The sequence below is a fragment of the Salmo salar genome, chromosome 07, assembly GCF_965601325.2.
Source record: "Salmo salar chromosome 07, fSalSal1, whole genome shotgun sequence".
Lineage (NCBI taxonomy): Eukaryota > Metazoa > Chordata > Actinopteri > Salmoniformes > Salmonidae > Salmo > Salmo salar.
Window position 1 is genome coordinate 48,534,043 of NC_138297.1, and position 20,958 is coordinate 48,555,000.

The following is a 20,958-nucleotide window of genomic DNA, read 5'->3' on the forward strand; positions in this document are numbered from 1 at the left end:
TGTGTGTGTGTGTGTGTGTGTGTGTGTGTGTGTGTGTGTGTGTGTGTGTGTGTGTGTGTTCAAGTGGAAGTGAAAACAGAGGGAAAGAACAGCAGGGTGTACAAGAGCAACTTTACCCAAAACTCATCCATCCCAAACCACAGTGGGGTGTGTGTGTGTGTGTGTGTGTGTGTGTGTGTGTGTGTGTGTGTGTGTGTGTGTGTGTGTGTGTGTGTGTGTGTGTGTGTGTGTGTGTGTGTGTGTGTGTGTGTGTGTGTGTGTGTGTGTGTGTGTGTCAGCGAATCCGAGAGGCCATGCTGTGCTCAAAGCTGTGCTTACTGCTAGCCCCACTCACCTGCATCCATCTCTCGCTCCGTCTCTTTCTCTCTTGCTCTCTCTCTCTCTCTCTCTCTCTCTCTCTCTCTCTCTCTGCCTGTTTCTATCTCTCCCATGGGTGTCTGCCACACTCCTCCCTGCATTGATGTGACTGAGACAGAGTCCCTCCTACAGTGTACAGGATTCACTAGGAATACCTAGGAACTAGAGCCTAGGTTTTTCTCAGTCAGGTCAGAAACCTCCTCTCCCTGTATGTAATGTTGTTGTGTAACGTTATCGCTGGCCTTTCCAGCTGAAAAAAACTACTCAAGACAGCACTGTTTTTGGTAAACACATCCTCCTATCGAATTGTAGCTTTTTATATGCTACCAGCAGCCAATAACATACAGATCTATATCCCTAATGGTGCAGATCTGAGGTGTGAATAGCATTCATGTTAAGAGTCTCTCTTATCGATGCTTCACTGGTTCAGAGCCAGCTCAGCTATCTTCCTGCCACTGTCTGCTACTGCTGGGAAAGGTGAACTTTCTCTATTGTGTTTAAACCCATAGTGCAATTGAGACGGAGGCACACACACACACACACACACACACACACACACACACACACACACACACACACACACACACACACACACACACACACACACACACACACACCGGATCACTCAGCTGCTCTACTTTATGGAGAGGGGGAAGGTCTCAAAATGTTCCCTGCCAAGGAATTCACACACACACACACACACACACACACACACACACACACACACACACACACACACACACACACACACACACACAGGCCTTGGCTAAGACTGTAGATCACCCCTCAGTCACGGCCCTGTGCTGCAAAGGAGACTGGAGTGATGGAAGCAATAGTTAAGCCATTAAGGCAGACAATTGGCCCAAATTGAGAGGGAGAGAGAGGGGGAGAGAGAGGAGAGAAGGAGAGAAGGAGGGAGAGAAGGAGAGGCTATGGCAGGAGTTGATCCACTCAATGACTTAATCTGTGCCCCGGGACACACTCCTGCTGTTTCAGGTTCACTCACACACTGACTGCAATAACACCTTGTCAGCCAAGGCTGCAGGGGTGAAGGGGAGAGAAGCTCATTCCTTTATACTGAACAGAGTCCCTTTCTCACACCTACACGGTCATGCAGTATGTACCTTATAACAGATTATGAAGCTTTTATAAGCATTCATAGAGCCGTATGACTGTGCATGGCTGTGTAATGGGGCATGTTGGCAGTGGGGGCTGTGATGTGCAGGGTGACTGGTTCAAAGGGGTATTGTGCCTCATCCCTATAGACCTCAAACAAACACACAAAGAGGAATTGTCTCTCTCACTCACTCACTCTCTCTCACACACACACACACACACACTAACAAGTCTTTTACACAGAGTGTGTTAGTGGGTTGTTGTGTGCTTCCAGCCTGGGGTGTCTAGGGATGGATATACTGCAGGTGTCATGGCTGTGCTGTGTGCCAGGGGAGCCGTTCATCTCCCGTTTTTAAATGTCTAACGTTCAAGCAACACTCTGCTTTATGAGTGTGAATGTTGGCGTAACGCTTGGTGTTCATTGGGGCCGTAACTCCTGCCCGGTCCCCTCGGCGCTGTGGCTGGGATTTATCGTCCAGCTTACAGTGGAGGGATTGCCGCGGGGACCGTTAGCACTCGTTCTCTGGCTTGGTCATTTTATTTGACATGTCCTTTAAGTCCTTTAAAGAATTGGGCGTTTCTGCCGAACGCCTGAGCTCTTTCTGCAAGAGATGGATGGGCCGTGTTCAAAGGTCTGTATGTTCTCCCTCCATCCCTCCATCCCTCGTTCTCTCTTTTTATTCCCCTCCTCCTCCCTCCTGAGCTTTATAGGGTGGTATTACGGCTGTCAGCAAGCCAAGCAAGGGATTTGGGCTTGTTTTGTTTCTGCCTCTCAAGATAATGCTCTCTCCTTTCTCCTGTGGAGAATAACAAAAGTGAAAGTAGAGCGATAAAGCAACACATCGACTTTAGCTTGTTTAGTTTGGGTTTGTACTCTGGTTCCGTGGCACCGCAGGCTGAAGTGGAGACTGAGACTGTGTGTGTGCTGGTACGCTCTAGCCCTATTCATGCAGCTGGCCCTGGGATCAATGGCAACTGTGCTGATTGTTCGAGGCTGGCGGACGTTTTAGAAAAATCGTTAAGATGTAAAACAAGCCATTGTGATCCCAGATTGTTCCCTCAGGGAGTTGCGCGTGTGCGTGCGTGTTTGTGTGCACATTGCAACAGAGTGTTTATTTTCTCTTTTTAAAAAGTTTTTATTTGACACACACAAGGCCTATTGAATGTGATTCGTGACAACATCGATGACGTGAGCAGAGAGAAAGAAGCCGAAAAATGAAAGGTTACAGAGACTTAAAAACATGAATTGACTTAACTGTGTGTGTGTGTGTGTGTGTGTGTGTGTGTGTGTGTGTGTGTGTGTGTGTGTGTTATGGTACCATGTCATGTAGTGTTTTGTAATACAGTCCAGGCCCTCAGCACAAATCCCTTCTACAGAGTGAGCCAGATCTGCATGAACACACCAACACTCTGCTCATCACCACACACACACACACACACACACATACACACACACACACACACATTTGTTTTACTATCCTTGTGGGGATCAAACAATTGATTCCCATTCAAAATCCTATTTTCCCTAACCTTAACCCCTAACCCTAATTCTAACCCTAATTGTAACCCTAAACCTAACCATTTTTCATTGTGGGGACCGGCGAAATGTCCCCACTTGTCCAAATTGTCCTTGTTTTAATATTCCTTGTGAGGACTTCTGGCCCCCACAAGGATAGCAAATCCAAAAAACAGACCCACACATTCCCTGGTATTGCTGTCCCCTTTTATCTTGTACTTTTTATAGTGGAGTGCTAGGCCTACTTGCTCAGAGGGAATTGTGTTTTCTTGAAGTCATGTTATGTGGATTAAATAATGTATCTACGGAAGCTCCCCTTCCTAGGGATTGTGCTGCTTATCATTTTGAGCTGAACAAAGAGGTATAATCGCACCAACAACAACAAAAAATGGTTGCATAAAGCTTACTTCGTTATTCAACGTTTTAAATGTTGTACTGCGTCAGGGATAGCGTACACAGACGTTTCAGCCTTACAGCGTTCTTCATTGTGTAGGTAAAATGTTCTTTCTTTCAAAACAGCATTTATCAAGATCAGCAGGTGCTTCTAATCAGGGTTGTCCCTCATCTGCCAATCAGGGCCCCTCTGGTCTACCTGTATATATATTAGTCACAAAGAGATACATAATTATAGGGGATGGGAGAGGGCACGAGGAACAACTCAACCATCAATCACCTAAATACATCACATCAATTCATGTGATAGCCCACCACAAAGGACATCAGGCATAGCCGTTCATAAATATGTGGGGCCAACCTCATAAACGATGTGCAAAATCTGATTTGGACAGTGTGCCAGTCTAAATGTGGCTTATAGGAAGGAGGTGGAGTCGAATTGTTTGTTTTAACCGCGTGGAGATGGGTAATTGAATGTATATATCCACATGGCTTCTCTTTTGGAGTAATGTGTTGTCAAAGTCACCTCTTCTATGTGATGGATTCATCTTCCATCCCGACGCAACGCAATTTCATCAATAGAATGATTTTGTTCGAAAGTGTCTCGCGAAGTGGCGAGGTGACATCTTGACGTCCAATAGTGGATGTATGTTCTCCAAGACGTACTTTCAAGGTGTGGGATGTTTTAAAAAAATATATTTTTGGGGGGGGAGGGGAGCAGACATAAACAGAATATTACAGGCTGCACAGTGAACCCAGCCTTGAACCAGCTGCTACCCCACTGGACCTCTCCTTCCCATCTTCCTGAGAATGTCACTACTGTGTACTTTCACATCTTCCATGTCATGTCAGATGTACACTGCCGGGTTTTCTAATGATCAATTAGCCTTTTTAAAATAATAAACTTGGATTAGCTAACACAACGTGCCATTGGAACACAGGAGTGATGGTTGCTGATAATGGGCCTATGTACATATTCCATTAAAAATCAGCCGTTTCCAGCTACAATAATCATTTACAACATTAACAATGTCTACACTGTATTTCTGATCTATTTGATGCTATTTTAGTGGACAAAAAATGACATTTCTCAGTGACCCAAAACGTTTGAACGGTAGTGTAGCTTCTATGACCTGTTATGTAACCCAGCACCCCCTGTTGTCTCTTTTCAGTAACGGCACGGCCGGGAAGATGAACGGCGCGCTGGAGCATTCGGACCAGCCCGACCCAGACGCCATCAAGATGTTCGTGGGCCAGATCCCTCGCTCCTGGTCAGAGAAGGAGCTGAAGGAGCTGTTTGAGCCCTACGGGGCTGTCTATCAGATCAACATCCTCCGAGACCGCAGCCAGAACCCTCCACAGAGCAAAGGTATGGCGGAGAGACAGTCATACACACACAGACCGAACACACACAACAGCCAGAACGCTCAGCCGAACAAAGATAAGATGGAGAATCACTCACTCACTCGCAGCTTATGCAATCCTACACAATACACAAGCAAGCAATAAACACAAAGGCATACTGTACAGTACACATGTATAAATTCCATCAATTCCAGACTGATATTTCTCTGAAACTGTGTCTTCGACACAAAACACAATTAATATATACATGTTCATCTCATCCGCCTTTTCCTGATGAACTTGTCAAGTCAGAGAGAAAACAAAAGAGGCTGCTGAGCCGACAATGAGACAATGCTGCTGCCACATTAGCAGACACGCATCAACCACAGAGAGCGAGAGCGAGACAACAGAATGCACTGTGATGACAGGCAGCTTGAGGAGACAGTGGGAGTAGGCGGATGGAAGATGTATGGGGGAGAGGGAGACGGGGAGAGAGAGAGAGAGGAGATTTTGTTAAGGGCCACTGCAGACACGCACCTGTTTATGTCATATTTGATTTATCTTCACTAAATAAAGGAATAAAAAGGAAGAATGGAAGAGAAGGAGCAAGCGCTTTCCCTCGCCACCTCGTCCCCACAGCATCTCTCTGTTTTGCTCTCTCTTTTCCCCCCTCGTCTCTCTCTCCATCCCTCTCTCTTTCTGAGTCACAAGCTCCCACAAGCCTTGACACAGCAATTCACCAGTCTGCCAAGAGGAGACAGGGACACACCTAAATCAAATCATTCGGCCTAAACTCACTGTCATGTGCTATGTGTTTGTATGCGTGTGTCTGAGTGGGTTCATGCTTGTGTGTCTCTCTCGCTCTCCCTTTCTCCCTCTCCATCTCTCCGCATCTCCTCCTCTGTCTGTGTCCCTAACCTCTGGATGACTTCTCTTCCTCTTTGTTTCTCCGTAGGGGATGAGGCCAATATGTTGCTCTCGTCAACCTCTCCTCTCTCCCTCCATGGTGTCTTTCTCTGTCGCTAAGCCCTTGATTCGTTCTGATTTTCTCTGGTTGATGAGTCAAAGTGTGGGAGAGTGTCACTCATAGACACTTTACTTTAAGTAGGGAGAACAGCCTCTCATCTCTTCCTTGAGACTGTAAACACTCAACAATCTCTCGCTCTCTCTCTCTCTTTGTCTGGCCTGTAAAATGGAGGATTGGATTGAACAGGAAATTGAGTGTTTGATAGAGCTCTGTCTAGGCTTGTATATTCCCAGGCTTTAGGCGCTGTTGTTTTCTCGTCGTTAAGTAAGCACTCTCTAGCGCGACATGGCCTTGTGAGAGCCCTCTCACACGGTGGAGCCGCAATGGCCCCCCTCGGCTCCACAGTTGCACTGGAGCCAATTCTCATTTCATTGGTGTCAAGGAAACTGTGCCCCTTTTCCCTCGGTCTGTTTAGCTTAAATGAATGACCATATTTTCAGAATGGTCTCAGTTAAATGGTTGAGGGAGTGTGCTCCGTCGCCCTTGGCGATCTAGAGGCCGGGTCAGCGGCTCTCCCTCTATTACTAGAGTCATTTGGATTTGTGAAGTGGAGTTTATTTTTATTTTTTATTTTTCTCTCTCTCTCCATTCTTCTCTAATCCATTGATGGTAGATACACACATTCCTCCTTACACATACTGTTACTGATGCTTCTAGAAAATGTTTTCATACATTTTTCATGTAAAGATGGCACAATGAATACATTTTACACCAGTGAGTTGGTAGACAGTGTTTCCCACCTGAGTGGTTGTTCTGCAGGAAGGGCAGCTGCTAGCTGAGTTGAGCCTGGTCCCAGGCCTGGACTATCTGATGGACGCTGTGTGTGTCTGTGTGAACGCTGGCCAGTGCAGTATGGGCAGTTTAGTTTGGCTGCTGTTGCTTTAATGTGTTAAGAGTCAATAAACAGATGAGTGGAGAAAGCGAGAGAGAATTTGATTTAGCACTGAGAGAGGGGGATGAGAGAGGGAGGAGAGGAGAGAGGGCCAGAGGGGTAAACAAAGACAGTCTTCCTCTCTCTCCAACAGTTTGCATCCCAGGTTTGTTTGCGTCTGTTGTCTAGCCGGGTGTGTACAGCACAGCACAGTTGTGTGTGTGTGTGTGTTGATATGGGACATACTATGTCATTCATCTTAATGATCGCACCTGTCCTCATGGGTACAGAGGCGCAGCAAGCATACATACGCGCGCACACACACACACAATGGGTGTAATGTCTTCATTAGCAAGTTGTGTATATATATACTGCACAATTCTCCAGACATGGTGTCTGAAAGAACGACACCTCATATCAGCAACACACACACACACACACACACACACACACACACACACACACGCTGAAATATAATAATAGCTCACAGTATCTGATTCTCCATCACCACTCTCCATGTACATCTACTCTGGGGTTTCCCACTGTAGTGTCCAGGGGCATCCAGCTCTCCACCGGCACACATTCACCGTTACAATTCTAATTCAACCTCATTCTCCCACAACGCTGAGGCAACGCTGGGCAAACGCTTTGCCTCCCAACACAATTATCTCCTCTAATGGATTCAGTAGAGACCGGGCCGGCCGGAGTCAGAACACTGATTTATTTCATTCTTTCCTAAAGCAGCACAGCCAATTAAATTGCCATAACAAGACATTCGCTTTGTTAGCTGTCTACCCAAGTCCAATTAGTGAGTGACTGCAGGTGGATTTTATAATGGGGGGTGTATTGGCATGCCTCAGTGGTGAAGCTAGTTGCCTGGATAGAGCAGTGCAGTGCTGGAAGCCTACTCAGAGTGTTCAGGGTTAGCCAGGAGACAGCATTTTGAGGATTTCATTTGGAGCCGTTTTTCCACAGTTAGTTGTGGTGGATTTATAAAGTGTAAAGTGCTGTGTGTCCTAATCTAGTCTGAAGGTACAGTGGACTTAAGGAGATATTGCCAGTCAAAGAACCAATCTTCTCAACACAGGCCACTATGGTTGATTGTACCTCCCAACCCCCGTCTCTCACTCTCTTCCCCCTCTATCAATCCACTCCTCTCCTGCTTTATTGAGTATGATCTATTTCTGTCTCTCCCGTCTCTCACTCTCTCTCTCTCTCTCACACACACACACACAGACTATAGTGTTCTCCCGTGTAGTCACTCTAACCAGAGGGTGGTGCGGTCAGTAATTGCAGCAGCAGAGTTAATTAATGTAGGTCAGAGGCTGAGTGGAGCCCTGGGGTCACGGGGGTTTTTCCTGGGTGCTGGGGCCCGGTGAAGAGTGCTGGGGCCCGGTGAAGAGTGCAGGGACCTGGTGTAGAGTGCCCTCTAACCCCCCTCCCTCACATTCATCTCCTCCATCTAGCTCTGCACAACCAGAATAGTGCTTTTCATTCCTCCGACTCTCTCTCCCTCTCTCTCTCCCTCTCCCCCTCTCTCTCTCTCTCTCCCCCTCTCTCTCTCCCCCTCTCTCTCTCCCCCTCTCTCTCTCTCTCCCCCTCTCTCTCTCTCTCTACTCTCTGTTAATAAACCATGCTAACATTCTGTTCCTCGTCTGCTGCACTCAATCTGCAAACTGATGAAATCGTTCTGCTCTTTTTCACCCCTCCATGCCAGTCCTCTCTTCTCTTACCCCTCTCCATGCCTCTTCATCCCTGTCTTCTCTCTCTATCCCTTTTATTTTTCCTCTACCCCCCTCTCTCTACCCACCTCTCTCTACCCGCCCTCTCTACCCACCTCTCTCTAACCCCCCCTCTACCCCCCCCCCTCTGCCCCCCCCTCTCTACCCGACCTCTCTCTACCCGCCCTCTCTACCCCCCCTCTATCCCCCCCTCTACCCCCCCCCCTCTACCCCCCTCTGCCCCCCCCCTCTACCCACCTCTCTATACCCACCCTCTCTACCCCCCCTCTACCCCCCCCCTACCCCCCCCGCCCTCTCTACCCCCCCTCTCTACCCCCCCCCCTGCCCCCCCTCTACCCCCCCTCTGCCCCCCCCTCTCTGCCCCCCCCTCTCTACCCACCTCTCTCTACCCCCCCATCTCTACCCCCCCATCTCTACCCCCCTCTCTACCCAACTCTCTCCACCCCCCTCTCTACCCCCTCTCTCTACCCCCCTCTCTCTATCCCCCTCTCTCTACCCCCCCACCTCTCTACCCCCCCTCTCTCTCTACCCCCCCACCTCTCTACCCCCCCTCTCTCTCTACCCCCCACCTCTCTACCCCCCCTCTCTCTACCCCCCCTCTCTCTACCCCCCACCTCTCCCACCCCCCACCTCTCTCTACCCACCTCTCTCTACCCCCCACCTCTCTACCCCACCTCTCTCTACCCCACCTCTCTCTGTCTACTATGATGGTGTGGACCTGTGGTTGTGGATGTTGTTATTGACAGTGTGAGAAGGGCACCGTTTTTTTGTGCAGTCAAAAGGCTCCTTCAGTAGATATAAAGCATTTATGAACACCGTCTCTCTCCTAATCTCTATTCCTCTCACAGGCTGCTCTCTACTCCCCCCTCCCCTCTCTCTGCATTGTGTGTGTGTGTGTGTGTGTGTGTGTGTGTGTGTGTGTGTGTGTGTGTGTGTGTGTGTGTGTGTGTGTGTGTGTGTGTGTGTGTATATTTCTTTCTCCTCTGTGTGTTTTGTGCATGCCTGCATGTGTGTGTGTGTGTGGTGTCTTTTATGCCTTGTTGGCCTTCATATAAATGTTGAGAGAGAGGGAGGCTATTCACAGTACACTCAGTGAACTCACATATTGAGTGTCTCGGTCTTGAATCTGTGTCGGACACATTTATACTTGGTCTTGTCTCTGTGTCGGACACATTTATACTCTGTCTTGAATCTGTGTTGGATACATTTATATTCTGTCTTGTCTCTGTGTCGGACACATTTATATTCTGTCTTGTCTCTGTGTCGGACACATTTATACTCGGTCTTGAATCTGTGTCGGACACATTTATACTCGGTCTTGAATCTGTGTCGGACACATTTATATTCTGTCTTGTCTCTGTGTCGGACACATTTATACTCGGTCTTGAATCTGTGTCGGACACATTTATATTCGGTCTTGAATCTGTGTCGGACACATTTATATTCGGTCTTGAATCTGTCTCGGACACATTTATATTCGGTCTTGAATCTGTCTCGGACACATTTATACTCGGTCTTGAATCTGTGTCGGACACATTTATACTCGGTCTTGAATCTGTCTCGGACAGTGAGGACTCGTCATTTTTTCCCCGAGACCAGCAGAGTAAAAAACGCATAATTATCAGCTTCCATTCAGTCAGCAGGTAAAACCATTTCTCCAGGCCAAATATATACAGTCCTTTCTGGATGCATTAATACAGTCTCTTAACAGCCTTTATATCTATTATAGACATGTTTCTGCAGTGGTGAACCTATAGGCCTTCAGTGTGTGACAGGTTAGTACAGTGGTGAACCTATAGGTCCTTCAGTGTGTGACAGGTTAGTACAGTGGTGAACCTATAGGTCTTCAGTGTGTGACAGGTTAGTACAGTGGTGAACCTATAGGTCTTCAGTGTGTGACAGGTCAGTACAGTGGTGAACCTATAGGTCTTCAGTGTGTGACAGGTTAGTACAGTGGTGAACCTATAGACCTTCAGTGTGTGACAGGTTAGTACAGTGGTGAACCTATAGACCTTCAGTGTGTGACAGGTTAGTACAGTGGTGAACCTATAGACCTTCAGTGTGTGACAGGTTAGTACAGTGGTGAACCTATAGGTCTTCAGTGTGTGACAGGTTAGTACAGTGGTGAACCTATAGGTCTTCAGTGTGTGACAGGTTAGTACAGTGGTGAACCTATAGGTCTTCAGTGTGTGACAGGTTAGTACAGTGGTGAACCTATAGGTCTTCAGTGTGTGACAGGTTAGTACAGTGGTGAACCTATAGGTCTTCAGTGTGTGACAGGTTAGTACAGTGGTGAACCTATAGGTCTTCAGTGTGTGACAGGTTAGTACAGTGGTGAACCTATAGACCTTCAGTGTGTGACAGGTTAGTACAGTGGTGAACCTATAGGTCTTCAGTGTGTGACAGGTTAGTACAGTGGTGAACCTATAGGTCTTCAGTGTGTGACAGGTTAGTACAGTGGTGAACCTATAGGTCTTCAGTGTGTGACAGGTTAGTACAGTGGTGAACCTATAGGTCTTCAGTGTGTGACAGGTTAGTACAGTGGTGAACCTATAGGTCTTCAGTGTGTGACAGGTTAGTACAGTGGTGAACCTATAGGTCTTCAGTGTGTGACAGGTTAGTACAGTGGTGAACCTATAGGTCTTCAGTGTGTGACAGGTTAGTACAGTGGTGAACCTATAGGTCTTCAGTGTGTGACAGGTTAGTACAGTGGTGAACCTATAGACCTTCAGTGTGTGACAGGTTAGTACAGTGGTGAACCTATAGGTCTTCAGTGTGTGACAGGTTAGTACAGTGGTGAACCTATAGGTCTTCAGTGTGTGACAGGTTAGTACAGTGGTGAACCTATAGGTCTTCAGTGTGTGACAGGTTAGTACAGTGGTGAACCTATAGGTCTTCAGTGTGTGACAGGTTAGTACAGTGGTGAACCTATAGGTCTTCAGTGTGTGACAGGTTAGTACAGTGGTGAACCTATAGGCCTTCAGTGTGTGACAGGTTAGTACAGTGGTGAACCTATAGGTCTTCAGTGTGTGACAGGTTAGTACAGTGGTGAACCTATAGGTCTTCAGTGTGTGACAGGTTAGTACAGTGGTGAACCTATAGGTCTTCAGTGTGTGACAGGTTAGTACAGTGGTGAACCTATAGGTCTTCAGTGTGTGACAGGTTAGTACAGTGGTGAACCTATAGACCTTCAGTGTGTGACAGGTTAGTACAGTGGTGAACCTATAGGTCTTCAGTGTGTGACAGGTTAGTACAGTGGTGAACCTATAGGTCTTCAGTGTGTGACAGGTTAGTACAGTGGTGAACCTATAGGTCTTCAGTGTGTGACAGGTTAGTACAGTGGTGAACCTATAGGTCTTCAGTGTGTGACAGGTTAGTACAGTGGTGAACCTATAGGTCTTCAGTGTGTGACAGGTAGGTGATTCTGAAAGGACAGCCATCGTAATACCAGTACACTCATGTAGGAGAGGGCACTTTTTGTAAAACACAAAGGGCCAGTGGTGTAGTGGAGGCTGTACACGGGTATAAGCCGTACACTCACCTTTTTTTCAATGGACATTGCGTATACTCACTTCTTAATCCCTACTGATGCGTATCAAAGCAGTGTAGTGGAGGTATACGACTTATCAATTTTACAGTACAATAGAGACATCATGCATAAAGTAGCCTTGTTTGCCGTGCACATAACCTAGTTTCAGTGGAATATCATGTGCAGGCAGGACGTGTGCAGCTCTCAACGTGTTTTGGCATGGAGCAGCTCACAGAAGAATGACATCGGTAGAAGGGTAGGGTAGGAAAGACATTTCAATTTATGATATCTACCAGTATATGGTAACTAAGGCAACAATGGGTATGCAAACCAGGTATTTAAAAAGTTATGTCCGAAGTGTTGGTTAGTAGTCTATTTGTGATGCACAATTGTCAATGTGCTTTTTGCATCAGCGGCATAGACATGGATGGGCCTGGGTGGACAGAGGCCCACCCACTGGGGAGCCAGGCCCTGACAGGCCCACCCAATCAGATTGATGTGGTTTAAACATTGTTGTGGACTTAACCCATCACATTTTTTAATTTTTTTGTATTTCCATATTTATTCTTTTGGAGAGTGAAAAATCTGAGAGTAAAACTCTGTATAATCTCTAGGAAAACAGGGGTCCTTTCCTTTGCTGGGCAGGCCGTTTGAGAACTTTTTGGCAAAATGTTAGTATACCCACTTCTCCAGAAACCACTACACCACTGCATAGGGTCGATGGAAAGACAGCAGTCACACACAGCATGATGTTAAAGGAGAAGCAGTCCATAAACCAGTAGGTCCTATTCATAAGAAGACAAAAACAAAACATGAAGCATTTCCCAATTGACTTACTTCCCATTGCAAAAACACATTTCAAGTGGATCTGACAGAGTTGTAACTACTGTGCAGATATGAAACAAACAGACAATCTAATATCAGTCAAAAATATCAAATTCCCAGTTTATGCTACAAAACCAACTTTATAAGAGGTTTTAAAAACAGGTTCTATTTGACTCAACATTTCATGCTGAAGTCTAAGGCATTGTTGGCAGAATAGATGGATGCAGTTCAATGCATGATTAATATAATTCACCAATACACAGCTGGCCTGCTACATTGTTTTCAGCCTCCATTCGGGATTTCAGTTTCAATGACTCGATATTCTGGACAAAAACGGACGAATGTAACGAAGGATGGGAATGTCAATACAATAAAACTAGCATGGGCAATGATCACAAGTCAGTCATAACGTGGCTAATAGGCTAGAGTATCTATTTATGTACTGTAGCAAGCTAAAAACACGGAGCCTAACGTTAGCTGGATAGATGGCTAGCTAGCTGCTAGGAGGATGTCATGCCATTGGAGTAGTGGGTGAGTGACTGACGTTTTCCCCTCACATCGTTTTTCGGTGGCTATACACAGCTAGAGTTGCAGGTGTCATTTGGTTAGCTAGCAAGAACTTGAACAACTGTTATCCAATTAGAATATCTCTTGCTTTCGCAAATTCACTTTGGCTAACTGGGCTCCCAAGTGGCGCAGTGCTACAGGAGTCACTACAGACAATCTGGTTCGAATCCAGACTGTATCACCACCAGCCATGATTGGGAGTCCCATAGGGCGGCGCACAATTGGCCCAGCGTTGTCCAAGTTTGGCCGGTGTAGGCCGTCATTGTAAATAAGAATTTGTTCTTAACTGTCTTGCCTAGTTAAATAAAGGTTAAAAATAAAGGTTAAATAAAAAAATATATATACTCCGATTTCAGAGCACTCTCGTTTGAGTGTGCCAGAGCGCAGAACAACTGATGAATTTATGAATGCGCAACACCTCCTGAATATGACCGCGTAAGTAAAAGTTGAAAAAAAAGTCAGAGCTAGTCAAGGTGAGTAAAATGGTCAGATTGAGTTGTTCTCTCATTTAGCCAGTTAGCTTGGGTGCTTGGTTGGGACAAGCATGCATTGGCAGGCAAGCTACAGAAGGACGTGGTGGCTACAATTCCCCATTGTTTATCAGTGCAATTTTGATGGCCAACTAGCTGAAAAAGCTTGAGAGGGTTTATCTAATGTTCCTTCATTAGATTTTAGCTTATCTTGCTCTGGCTAGCATTAGTATCTTGTTGTTGTTGATGTGCATAACTGAGGGTGAGAGAGCCTACCTTTTCATAGTTGTTTGCTCAGTAGGACTGTAAAGTTCCCAAATGTAACAGGACTCCCGTAGTATTTACATATTTGCAGAAATCCATTCAGGTGTATTTTGTGGCATTTGGCAAATGCGTTCTAATGATCTAAAGTAGCGCTGTTGCAACGGCCTGTAAACACACACAGTCCAGTTCAAAATGAATGATGGCAGGTCTGTGTGACAAATGGCTTGTTTGTATAAAGGCCTACTGCAGCTCTGATTGGCTATAGCACACCGGTCTGTGTAGACTCCGGTCCCGGACAAGACAGATGTTTTTATTCGGTTTTATTTACTGCAGTGTCTTTTAATTGTCCAAACGCACGGCCGCTTTCCCACTCTATATTACTATAGACTTTTCACAAATGCCTTACTATACGTAATAACCAAACATTCTAAGAATCTATGAAAATGTGAAAATGACCATATCTAAGTGGTCACTTGTCAGAAAATGTTTACAAAATGTGTCATATTCTTCCTGGGGGTGTAAATGTTATATTGCTAAAATGCTGTCAGTTCCAATTTAAATGCAACAATGTTTCACACGTACAAGTTATTTTCAAAGTGAGCTAACAACAGCAAAAGCGCGATGCAATAAAAAAACACAGTTCCCCTCAGCAGATGGTGATCATTATTCTTGAAAAGAGAGAAGCTAACACATTAGCAACAACATCCTCTTTGTTAACACTTGCTGGCCTCCAAGTAGGCAGAAGTTTTTGTAAAAACGGTCCCACCCAATACAGTTGAATGGCATATGCCTTTATCTATCTTCTGATGGCCTAGCTGGTGCCTGACTTAGCTAGCTAGATTAATCTCCCCAGAGACCAGCAAAGAAAAATTCTAATTGGTGTTAATGCTCAGTGTTAACCTTTATCGACAAAAACTTTTAAATCAGAACAGCATTATTATTATACTCATTATTTTATAAACTCTTAGCCCTTGTCTGAAGGCTTAGAAGGCCCATTGTTCCCCACTGTGTTTGGGTTAGTAATATTTGTAAAGTGTCTCTATTTTCCTCAACATGCATTTCTTCACTATTCTGAATGTCTAAAGAATCCACATGTTGTTCTGAAATATGAACCCAGAAATACTGGACATTTTGAACTCTTATTATGGTGCTGATTTGACTAAATTATAATCATGGTCTTTAATTTGACTTGCATTTTTCTGGTCTCGGTCTTGACTCTGTCTTGGACCCCATTCTCAGTCTTGACTCGGTCTCGCCACTCCTCCGGTCTCGGTCTTGAATCGGTCTCGCCCCTCCTCCGGTCTTGGTCTTGAATCGGTCTCGCCCCTCCTCCGGTCTTGGTCTTAAATCGGTCTCGCCCCTCCTCCGGTCTTGGTCTTGAATCGGTCTCGCCCCTCCTCTGGTCTTGGTCTTGAATCGGTCTCGCCCCTCCTCCGGTCTTGGTCTTGAATCGGTTTCGCCCCTCCTCCAGTCTTGGTCTTGAATCGGTCTCGCCCCTCCTCCGGTCTTGGTCTTGAATCGGTTTTGCCCCTCCTCCGGTCTTGGTCTTGAATCGGTCTCGCCCCTCCTCCGGTCTTGGTCTTGAATCGGTCTCGCCCCTCCTCCGGTCTTGGTCTTGAATCGGTCTCGCCCCTCCTCCAGTCTTGGACTTGAATCGGTCTCGCCCCTCCTCCAGTCTTGGACTTGAATCGGTCTTGCCCCTCCTCCGGTCTTGGACTTGAATCGGTCTTGCCCCTCCTCCGGTCTTGGACTTGAATCGGTCTCGCCCCTCCTCCAGTCTTGGACTTGAATCGGTCTCACCCCTCCTCCGGTCTTGGACTTGAATCGGTCTCACCCCTCCTCCGGTCTTGGACTTGAATCGGTCTTGCCCCTCCTCCGGTCTTGGTCTTGAATCGGTCTTGCTTTAGGTGGTCTCGAACACAGCATTGAGTACACTACTGCTAGTTTTGTGCATGAGCCCAATTCTGATCTTTTTTTCACTAATTGTTCTTTTGACTAATCACATACGCTCCGAAAAATACCTGATGTTAAAAAATATCTGATGTGCAGAGACCTGATGTGATTAGTCAAAAGACCAATTCGTGAAAAAATGGGTCTGCTTGTCTAAACGCAGCCTTAGTGTGTGAGAACTATGCTCTGCTCTTTGATCTTCTTCCTGACAGCACGCCAACAGGGACAGCCAACCACACGCCGCATCGCTATCCCTCACAGGCCCTATGCTATGAGAATGACAATACACACCACTACTGCTACATTTACCATCCCATACACAGGCCCTACGCTATGGGGATCACAATAGGCCTCTGCTAGGCTAAGACACTAATGCAAGGCTAAGCAACGCTGATACAACACAAATGGTAGGGAATCCCAATACACACCACTAACACGCTAACCCCCCCATACCTATGATAACACTATAAGAGCTAAATAGGCTGTGTGCTTTGGGAACCACAATACACATATATTGCCAGACTCTGGGCTAACCCTTCCCTTCCTACGCTATGGGAATGACAACAGTGCTAATACGAAGCTCAAAGCTGTCCATACACAGGCCCCACACCATGGGCATCACAGCACACAGCTAATGCTAGGCTAACACCTCCCATTCACAGGCTATACGCTATGGCAATTGTAATACAGACTACTACTGTTACACTAAGCTCAAACCTGCCCATACACAAGCCCTACTCTATGGAAATCCCAGTGCACTCCCTTCATGCTAGGCCAAGACTTTAACCATCCCAAACACAGGCAACACCATATGAAAATGCTGGTCATTTTAAAGCCACCTTTTGCAATCATCAACCCCTCTGCAAAGCAAGCTCCAATGCATACTACCAATTCCTCTCAGGGGGTCTAGGGTTAATAATACATTGTAGCTGTGCAACATAACGGAAGTGAGATGGATGGACAGTAGGACTAGTCATTCACGCACGTCTCAGAAAAACTGTAAATGTGTGTGAAGCAGTGATTCTACATGACTCGGCAGTTCCTCTGCGCCTTATACTGCTGACTGTGGCTTAATGGTCTACAGCTGGACTGTCTGTTACCTACACTGGAGATTACTATTTCATCTACAGGATAATGACTAGACCTTTCCTTCTCTCTCTCTCTCTCTCTCTCTCTCTCTCTCTCTCTCTCTCTCTCTCTCTCTCTCTCTCTCTCTCTCCTCTCTCTCTCTCTCTCTCTCTCTCACTGGCTCCTGTTTCTCCATCTCTCCCCTTCTCTCTCTTTGATGTCTCTCTGTCATTCTGAAGTACTGTCACTCAAGTCATTAATACTGAATTGTTTTAAAATCGTGAATGTTTTCTTCATTTAAATGCTAAGCTGGTTTCTCCTTGAGCCTACTTTTGACGGATGACGTAAAACTGTAGGAATAAATTAAGAACACTTTTTTGGTTACTTATCATGTTCATCTCTCTTCCTCTCTCTCCCCCTCTCTTCTCCCAGGGTGCTGTTTTGTCACGTTTTACACACGGAAAGCTGCCCTTGAAGCCCAGAACGCACTGCATAACATAAAGACCTTAACAGGGGTGAGTGTGTGTTCACGGCCCATGCTGCCCTGCTGTCACGCATTGTCAGTGATTAACAGGGGACAGCTCCCATTACTGTCGTGTGTGTGTGTGTGTGTGTGTGTGTGTGTGTGTGTGTGTGTGTGTGTGTGTGTGTGTGTGTGTGTGTGTGTGTGTGTGTGTGTGTGTGTGTGTGTGTGTGTGTGTGTGTAGGCCTTTACTCTGTCATTAACTGCATTTAGATGCTTATTTGTGTCATTTATGTCTGACTACATTATATATTCTGTGTGTGAATATATTTCAGTGTGTGTGCATTTGAGAGAGAGTGTGTGTGTGCTGTAGGGGCCTTTCCTCTACCAGACTCCTGCTGCTGTCCTCTGTCCCTGTGTGTATATTAAACACAGTGGAGTGATAGAAGAGCAATAGGATTTTGTCTCGGCTCCCCTCCCAGGTTCTGGAAGTCTAACTGCTCCTCTGGGTTTAACAGGCTGCTGGGCCACGGTTACTCCTGCTTGGGGTGTTGGCAGGCTGCAGCCTTGGCTGTTCTGAGGCTCTGGAACCATATTGATTAGAGGGAAGGGAAGTCTGTACACTGTATTTCGTCTGTTGGTTAGTGGATGGACCTATTGGGTTAGAGAGGGTGGATATGAGGGTGGATACGAGGGTGGATATGAGGGCGGAGGGTGGATATGAGACGTCACATGCTCTAAACATTTTAGGATTAGGGGAACGTGAAATTACTGCCCTCCTTCATTTCCTCTGTCCCTCTGCCAACTCCTCCTCCCTCTGTCCCTCCTTTCCCCAGGCAGGTAACACTAAAACCAACACACACAGGGCTGAATCAATTGCACCATAATCAAATCCATTTGAGCAGTTTTGGGAGGTCATGATTAACTCATTTAAAATGGCCTCCTCTGAGCTCTCAAGGCAATGCAGCACTGTGGATATGTTTAAATTTGACTTTAATAAAGTACTGACTGACCTTCCTCTGGGAGAGAGGGAGAGCTGGAGGGATGTAGTGGGAGAGAGAGAGAGTCAATAAATGCTTTATCGTTGAGTGGAGGTAGAGAGGTGGACAGAGAGAGCAATGGACAGAGAGGTGAGCTAAGGAGAGGACGGAGTGATGAGAGAGGGAGAGCACAGTTCGCTTTAGGGCAAGGCAATAAATGAGTTCAGCTAAAAAGCAATCTGTGCTTGTTAGCTTTCTGTCTCTCCCTCTCTTGTAAAAGGCAGTAGAACAATGTTTATATTGGCTCTCTGTCTCTCCCTCATTCATTCTTGCGCTCTAAACTGTAGGCCCTGACAGGGTGAGATCCAATCACAGCAGTTGGACGGCGGCCATATTGGACGAGAGCGGCTGGCAGAGCTGAACAGCAGCCATATTGATTTAGGGCACACACAGGAACAGTTGAATGGCTGCCATGTTTGAGTACTGCGTTGAGTGTGAACAGTCTGGAGAGAATGTGGTAGTGAGTGTAAATGTGGATGTTCTGTACAGCCCTGCATAGTACTCCTATACTCCCCAACACGGAATTCAGAAAAACAAAGGCCTAGACTGCCAGCCACATATTGGAGTGACACACTTTAGAAAAGCAGCCTCTCTCCTCTGCCAACTCCCTGCCTGTCCATCCCCCCCCCCCCCCCCCCCCCCTTCTCTAAGCCTCCAGCTTTGGCAGTAGACTGCAAGTGCTGGGTGGAGACCTGTGTGTGTGTGTGTGTGTGGTGTGCGTGCGTGCGTGCGTGCGTGTTGTGCTTGTGCTATGTTGTGTTAATGGAGATCTTAATGAAACCTGCACAGGTCAGAACAGGGACTGGACGTAGGCCTAATTGATTCCCACACACTCTGGCACAGATACACACACACACACACACAAATACTGTACCTCCTCCCCTCCCCAAATCTGCCAAGTAGCTTTAGATGAGTGAAAGGAGGGGGGGACTCTGTTTTAGAGGAACAACAACTTAAAGTAAGAGTTTTCTTTCTAATGAACAGCTAATGAAGCTCTGGGGACTGTGGGTGGGGGGTTGGAGAAATGAGGGTGGAGATGGCTGGTCGGGGCACGTAGCTAGGGGGGGGGGGGGGGCACTTCTCTCAGAGCCTCTAATGTCACCACTGAGCTGTGCTTTAAACTGGCCCCAAAACATCTATCTACTGAAAACATGCCCTCAGCTCCTTCTGCAGATATTTAACAACATAATACCCTCCCCTGCTGCACAGCCATCCGCAGTCTGGACCTCCACACACACAAGTAGTCAGACTACACGCACAGCACTACCACACACATACACTACCGTTCAAATGTTTGGGGTCACTTAGAAATGTCTTTTCAAACTTGTCAGTCTATTCTTGTTCTGAGAAATGAAGGCTATTCCGTGTGAGAAATTGCCAAGAAACGGAATATCTCGCACAACGCCATGTACTACTCCCTTCACAGAACAGTGCAAACTGGCTCTAACCAGAATATAAAGAGGAGTGGGAGGCCCCGGTGCACAACTGAGCAAGAGGACAAGTACATTAGAGTGTCTAGTTTGAGAAACAGACACCTCACAAGTCCTCAACTGGCAGCTTCATTAAATAGTACCCGCAAAACACCAGTCTCAACATCAACAGTGAAGATGCAACTCCGGGATGCTGGCCTTCTAGGCAGAGTTGCAAAGAAAAAGCCATATCTCAGACTGGCCAATAAAAATAAAAGATTAAGATGTGCAAAAGAACACAGACACTGGACAGAGGAACTCTGCCTAGAAGGCCAGCATCCCGGAGTCGCCTCTTCACTGTTGACGTTGAGACTGGTGTATTTGTTATAAAAGTATTTTTAAATACACAGCCCAAAACACTTTTATTTGAATCGACCAAATTGTATTTGAAAGTATTTTCAAATACTTATTTTAAATACTACTTACAAATACCTGGGTTTAATGCATGGGACTGTATTTCAGTTTTTGAAATGAAATACCTGAAATAGTATTGGAAAACAGGTCTGACACAAACACAAATACAAATGTGAGTTAAAGCCTGTCGGCCCGTCCGCCAGACAAGGTTGTCTGAGATTTTCCACTAAATTGAACTGTTTCATCAGCGGCTGACAGATGTCTAAATGGCTGGTGTCTCCCCACGCCAGCGCCCACAGCACGGCACACACACACACACACACACACACACACACACACACACACAGTCTGTGTGGCTGGAGGGGAAGAGAGGGGGGGAGAGAGAAGGATGTGTGAGAGCTAATCTAGGACACGTCCTTTCTAGTGCCCTCCAGCAGCTCTCTCTCTCTCTGTCCATTTCTCCATCTCTCCCTCTCTCTGTCTCTCTCTCTGTCCATTTCTCCATCTCTCCCTCTCTCTGTCTCTCTCTCTGTCCATTTCTCCATCTCTCCCTCTCTCTCTCTCTGTCCATTTCTCCATCTCTCCCTCTCTCT

The 20,958-nt window shown here is 46.5% G+C and overlaps 1 protein-coding gene across 1 annotated transcript in view; it reads left to right on the plus strand.

Moving 5' to 3' along the window:
- The window catches only part of LOC106609337 (CUGBP Elav-like family member 2), a 123,022-nt gene that overhangs the window by 57,069 nt on the left and 44,995 nt on the right, over positions 1 to 20,958 (plus strand). The window contains exons 2-4 of the mRNA XM_082977220.1: positions 4,555 to 4,751; positions 17,472 to 17,742; positions 18,339 to 18,342. Coding sequence (XP_082833346.1) covers positions 4,555 to 4,751; positions 17,472 to 17,742; positions 18,339 to 18,342 — 472 coding nt within the window. The remainder of the gene's footprint in view (positions 1 to 4,554; positions 4,752 to 17,471; positions 17,743 to 18,338; positions 18,343 to 20,958) is intronic.